Consider the following 6,391-nt stretch of genomic DNA (forward strand, 5'->3'; position numbering starts at 1 on the left):
GAACATTTAAGAACAAAAACAATTTCCCCTGGTTGCTTTTGATACTAACGCAGTGCAGGTCAGCAGACAGGTTTTGTGAGAGCTGGGAATGGAATATAGAAATGCTTTCTACAGTGAGATTGTAATCCTTTTGTTGCTTTTGGGCAGTTTGAACCCAGTGATATGCCAAGGTTGAGAGTACAGTGGAGGAAGGGGAGGGGTGTAACTGGAGCCAGGCGTACCAATGGGATTACGGCTTTAGTTTAGAAAAACCCAGGAATACTGCGCTGTGTTGGCCAGCCCCATAGAGATAATTGCCAGATGACATACAGTACATAGCCCATTTACTTATAACCTTAGCGCCAGATCCTGGGCCAGGGTACTTTTTACTGCAGTCAAAAGGCAAATAGCTTTATCATATGTATGGCAACACAAAGTAATGCATTGATGCTGCATGTGTACATTGAGAAAGGCAAGAATGCAAGGAATTATGTTAAGGCTCCAGGTAGTAACCACAAATGTGATCACATTACTTTATCCCAATCAAACCTTAGTTTGAAGAACCACCTGACCAGATGTTTAGTGAAAATGTATACCTACACCTATGATGGTTCATTGGTATTATCATTAAAACATGCACTAGTAGTTGAAATGCACTTAAATTGTTCAGGATAAAGCGTCCGTTATTTAAAAAATGGTAACACCATTTAATTTTTAAAATCCAGTCCAGGGACACAAATTAAGCCAATCCTGTAATAAAAATGGCTTTCAAAGGATCCCCCATTTCAAGTGCTTCTTAGTCCAAAATGAATTTGATTGTGTCCAGGAATCCAGCCCCCAAATTAAACAGCAGTCAGTTCAGATAGTTGTATGATCTTGGGCACCACCTTGTGGTTGCAAATAAAATGTGCATACTACATAAATCACAATCAAATGATTTATTGTGACATTGAGTTCATGAATACAAAACTGGGGTGGTTAACATGACCACAGAAAATATTTAGACATATCTACAAATCGGAATGAGAATTTGTTTTCCAAACAGATGACAGGGAGAGTGAGAGAGGGATGAGTGGACAAGTCTGTTGATCTTCCTCAGGGGGCTAGATAGGTCACAGGTCAACAAATGAGCTTGAATAAGAACACTGGTCATAGAAAAGACAGGGGGATCCATTAGTAGAACCCTTTCACCGTTATCTAGCCACTATCAATCTCAATTCAGACTGCATTAACCAAACAGCTGATATCAGTGAACGTATCCAGATACATCAACCTGTATTTAGACCCATATTACCATAACCCCACTCATGGATGCTGGAAGAGCTAGCCGAACTATCACCACGCAGAAATGTAGAATACAGATAAAACCAAAACCCCAACAGCGATGCCATCCCTTCCCCTCTCTCACAACAGAAAGTACATCCTCCCCAGCCACAGGAAGTAGGAACCAACCCCCTGTTTTTCCATTGGACTTTTGACCAGGGAGGTTTAGGAAGCCTCCTCATCGATCTTGGGTGCCAGGTAGTACTTAACGTGGCCCATGTCGGCTATCTTGTACTCCACCACTGTCAAAGAACAGATGAGTCAAATTAGATCAGTCAGACATCAGGAAACAAAACCCCACAGTACATACTAAGTGTTTATGGGTCTCGTTAGGGGGCAGGGTACCTACCGAGGGGGATGTCTGCAGACATGCTGAGGATGACAGTCTTGGAAAGGGGTGTGGCCTTGGTGAAGAAGTTAAGGTAGTTCAGCGCGAAGATCAGCTGGACTGGTTCGTTCATCTCAATAGTCACCTGAGTGTAAGGAAGGAGGGATTGGTCTCAAATATAGTGCATTATACAGGTAATGAGTCCTCATTTGGGACACAGACCACCCCCTCCCTATACCTACAGCTTCCTCCTCCTTGTCCACATTGCTGGTCTGGGACAACTTGACGTTGCCGGTGCCAAGCTCTCCCGTGGCAGAAAACTTAACTCCATCCTTTGCACAAGAGATCATAACGGCGTCACCAATCTGAGAAAGGTCACGGCAGATACGGGCAAACTCCCCTGATGGCATCTTCACCACACAGCTGTACTCCTGCTCCTGGGGTGGGGAAGAGAAAGACGTGTGAGAATGTGGCTACTGAGGTGGTGTGATCTGGTGACAAATGCTACCTTCACTACAACTATTATTACTTAATTATTGAATGTTGGGAGGAGAACACTTACTGGGATTCCCAACTGTTCTACATCAAGATCCATCAGCTTCATCTCATAGTCAGACACCTTTTCCTGGTCTGAAAGAGCAAGACCAATTAACACTCATCTAATTAAACATCAAAATATATTACCAAGCATACATAAATGATAACAATGCTTTTGCATGGTGCCTGACTCTTCAAGTCTTATTAATGGTATGAACCTCTATTTGGGGAATATATAAAATCAAGCTCGAAATGAAATCCCTACAGGAAGAGTAGAGCTATTGATACAGATAGATAAAGGTACTCACTGAGAGTCTCAAAGACAAGGGCGAGTGTGTCTGCGTTGTCTTCTGCTCTGAGAGTGATGATGTCCTCATTCCCAGCACACTTCAGGATCTTTGACATACTAGGAGGAAGAGGGTGGTAGACCAGTCAGTATCTGGCATACTGTTAAACCAGTTTTAAAACAGTACTCCTTTTTTTTGAGTGATCAGTATAGAAAGTTGTCACCATTATCAGGTCTGTCCCGAAAGATGATAAGCCATCATTTCACTCAAAAAACACCATATATTCTTAAATTGCCACCCTGTAAATATGACATGTAGATTAGACATGTTGTGTAAGGCTATTTGAATAATTGGCGTATTTGAATCATTTAACTCTGCTCTTTCATTGGCTATGTGGGCATGTGATTCAAGTGTAAATCATCATGACACTACATGAAACACCATTGTCGAAGTCAAGATCTACTAACAGTTAGAGGACACATTATGATAATGTGATTGTATGTGGTTGGTAAGCGTGATCATTTGACCCATTTAGCCAATTTCAGAACAATAGTGACTGACGTCAGCTGACCTTCGCGGGTTCGAGAAATTCGCGCCAACCATCACCCAGAGAAAGCGGTGGATTTGGCGCTCAAATGACGTCACATGTCATTTTCAAAAGGCGGCTTTGCACCATACATGTAGCAGTATAACGGTAACATGCCCGTAACTAAAACTTTTAACATTTAATATGTCCTCGTTATAGTAAAAAAATATATGGTATGACAGGAGAGTACACCTTCAAGACGCTAACTCAAGAAGCCAGACTAACGCTAGTTACCTTACTATCTGGCAGTAAATCCAGCAAATTAGACAAATCATAAAACATAACTACATTCCTGGTAAACTAACGCGAAGTTATCGTTATCTGGCTTGCTAGCAAGCTAAACTTCACAATCATACTGCCATATTCAATCAGTTATGCTCACCTGCTAAGATTGACTCCCATGGCGAGGTTGCGGTCGCAGCGGTAAGAGTCGAACCCGTCGCTGCGAAGGGTAAGCTGAACAAGGGAGACGTGGGACGAATCCATACTCTGGAGAGAAATACCCGACGAGCTCACGTCCCAACAGGCCTCTGTGATCAGGTCCTTCAGAGCCTCCAAAACTTTCTTCAGGATGGATCCCTGTACCAAGCGAGCCTCAAACATGGTGGAATCTGTGTTTGGTTCAAGTAGAACTAAGATAATATTTACTGAGACGTTTTCCCGTCAACTTCAATGTTTTTAGGTCTAAATGTTGCGAGCTTGGTTAGAAAATAGCTCCTATTCTCGCTTCACAAAGTGCGACACGAGTCGTCTCTTCCTGGAGGGGAAATGGTTTGTGCAGCTCACCCGCGCGCGCTAAACTTGCTTTAATGCGAAAGCGTCATTTCCGTAGAAACGTGCTAATCCGGCTCCTCCCACGGAAGAAACTGAGGTACGCTGTTCTCCATCTTGATCTAATTTTAGCCACTTGTCCATACCGGTCATACGCATACATGGAGCCAAAATGGTATGCGTTACAACCTATTTGCCACCGCCTCTCCAAATGCAAGGAAGTGACAAAAATAAGCAAGTCCGACATACTGCACATGTTCACATCGATTAAACATTTGATCTCAATACAGTTCTGTTCCCAAAACTAAAATATTTTATGAACAGTGGACTAAGTTTTGTAGACTTTACCCTTTGCAAAAGTTTACGAAAATCGCGATGTTTAGGAGTGCAAAGGCGAATTAAGTTATTGCACACGCACACTTCACATTGTAGCCGTTGCGCCAATATGATATCGCTATCGTGTACTGGGTTCTGCCCATAATACCTGCCCACTATGACTCGTTTGTTCCCATTGGAAACGACAAGCTGTGGTCTGTTGGTTTTGTTATGAAAATATATTTGGTGCAAAAGGTAAAGACCATAGACCATTTCTTTGTTTGCAGACATTGCCGCACGAGGGCGATGCGCGCAAGTTGATGACAGAGCATGGGGGGAGTTCTTTTAGAACACCAGCAAAAATGTCAATGAGCATTCGCGTTTTAACAACTGCTGCATGCAAAATATTTATTTTACAAAGATCACAACCAAATATAATCGTAGCGACTGTTCAAGCAAGAATCAAACCATAATTGTAAGCGCATGAGAACTCAACGTTTTTTTGTTTAGAAGTAAAAGTGTAAATCTAGGCTATGTTGAATGGGCACAGATGGCGATGACTTTCTTACCAAGAGTCACGCGCATCTGTGTGTAATGTATTCGAAAAAGGGTCTATAGGCAGCTCATGAGTTTGTGGAAGCTTATGATTTCTACTGATCTGCGTGCCAGTTATATTTATTTATGCACATTTTCATGGAACTTCAATAATAACGTTGTCACGTGGTTAATCATAACAATCTGAAGTAAAATCATAAAACTACCATAGGTACACATTGATAGAATGTGATCCATAGAGCCCCACAGTGGTGTCATAATACCCATAAAACCTAGCAGTCAAACAGGGAAATGGTTCCAATCGTTTTTCCACCCTTCATTTTCCCAATAGGGATTTTAGAAAACCTTCAAATAAGAGCTGTGTTTTGTGTAAGTTTACCTTGCCTTGACTTTTTGATAACCGTGTAAATCTCTCGAACAAGGTGACTTATCAATATATTTGGCTCTATTTACTCTGATTCAAAACACACTAATTAGCATCAAAGTAGACATTACAAGACAACAAATCCCTGCACGTCATCTCTAGCGGGCACCTTTGCTAACAGGTACATTTAAAGAAATGTAGCCAATTTATTCATTTATACATTAAGCTAACATAGTTAATCCAGAGATTCTTACTTTTGCCTCGATTTGAGTCTCCTCCATACCATCATGGCATTTGTAGTTCTTTATGATAGCCACATTAGCAGCTAATTAGCATTTCATTTGTTGGGGGTAAATACAGGCAACTATATTGTTAAGTCACCTTGTCAGAGAGATTTACACAGTTATCAAAACGTCATGCCAGTGTTAGCCTACATTAAACACTGCCCGTATTTTTAGGGTTTTTAAAATCCCCTATGGGAAAAATGAATGGTGGAAAACAATTGGAACAATTTCCCTGTTTTGACCGCTAGGTTTTATGGGTATTATGACTCATAATTTGGTACTCTATTGGCAGCTCGAGAAATGAGAGCACGGTAGGCCAATGCAGCTGTTGGCCTATTACTTACATTCAACTAACTAAAATACAAAGGCCTAAAGCTGAAAAAGATCAGAAGAAAATATTCTGATAAATTCAGGTTCTTTCAATCATATGCAACCATCTTCTCCACCTGTGCCTCCCTTTCGATCTGTCTTGACTTGAGCTATTGCTAGAGAATTGCAACAGTATCAAATTATCACAGGGTCCAGCCTGAAGCAGTTTGACATTTCCACTCAATATATGGGATCATGATTATCAAGGCCGGGAGTGCTGGAAAGATCTTTCAAATGGATGTTGACTTGTGTGAGGTGAAAGGGAAAGGGGGATGGCTACCTAGTCAATTGTCAAAAAATGTATTCAACTGAAATGTATCTTCCACATTTAACCCAACCCCTCTGAGTCAGAGGTGCGGTGTACGTGGTGAGTTAAGACAATCATGAGAGAAAAGAGAAACCAACACTGCAGACTACGACTTCCTTATTTAGGGGACTTGTTATTTTTTTATATATGTGGTAGCATGAGCGCAACTTTGGTTTTAGAAGTGGGGGGCACACAATGATATCTTTTTTTGTCAGATAAACACTCCAAACAGCCTACCCAGCTGCTTTATCCAACGATAAAACTGGGGAGGGAAAAAAAGAAGAAATTTCAGAATGTGTGGGGGGGGGGGGACATGTTCCCAGTGAAAGTTGAACTCCTGTGTGGTAGTAGAGTGGTGACCTGAGGGCACACAATGTGTTGTGAAG

At 41.6% G+C, this 6,391-nt stretch overlaps 1 protein-coding gene and 1 non-coding gene across 2 annotated transcripts; both read right to left on the bottom strand.

Annotated features, from left to right (window-relative positions):
* Positions 1 to 902: 902 nt before the first annotated feature.
* On the bottom strand, positions 903 to 3,824 carry LOC118393361 (proliferating cell nuclear antigen). Its single transcript, XM_035785973.1, has 6 exons — positions 3,423 to 3,824; positions 2,476 to 2,573; positions 2,193 to 2,260; positions 1,873 to 2,067; positions 1,652 to 1,775; positions 903 to 1,544 (listed from the first exon to the last, which is right to left on the bottom strand). Exons 1-6 carry the CDS (start codon positions 3,641 to 3,643, stop codon positions 1,468 to 1,470), a joined length of 783 nt encoding a protein of 260 aa, XP_035641866.1. The 5' UTR covers positions 3,644 to 3,824; the 3' UTR covers positions 903 to 1,467.
* On the bottom strand, positions 2,652 to 2,722 carry LOC118394338 (small nucleolar RNA SNORD2). The gene has a single exon (XR_004827755.1). It is a non-coding gene; the product is annotated as a small nucleolar RNA SNORD2 (small nucleolar RNA).
* Positions 3,825 to 6,391: the final 2,567 nt, after the last annotated feature.

The sequence above is a fragment of the Oncorhynchus keta genome, chromosome 14 (assembly GCF_023373465.1).
Source record: "Oncorhynchus keta strain PuntledgeMale-10-30-2019 chromosome 14, Oket_V2, whole genome shotgun sequence".
NCBI classification, from domain to species: Eukaryota; Metazoa; Chordata; class Actinopteri; order Salmoniformes; family Salmonidae; genus Oncorhynchus; species Oncorhynchus keta.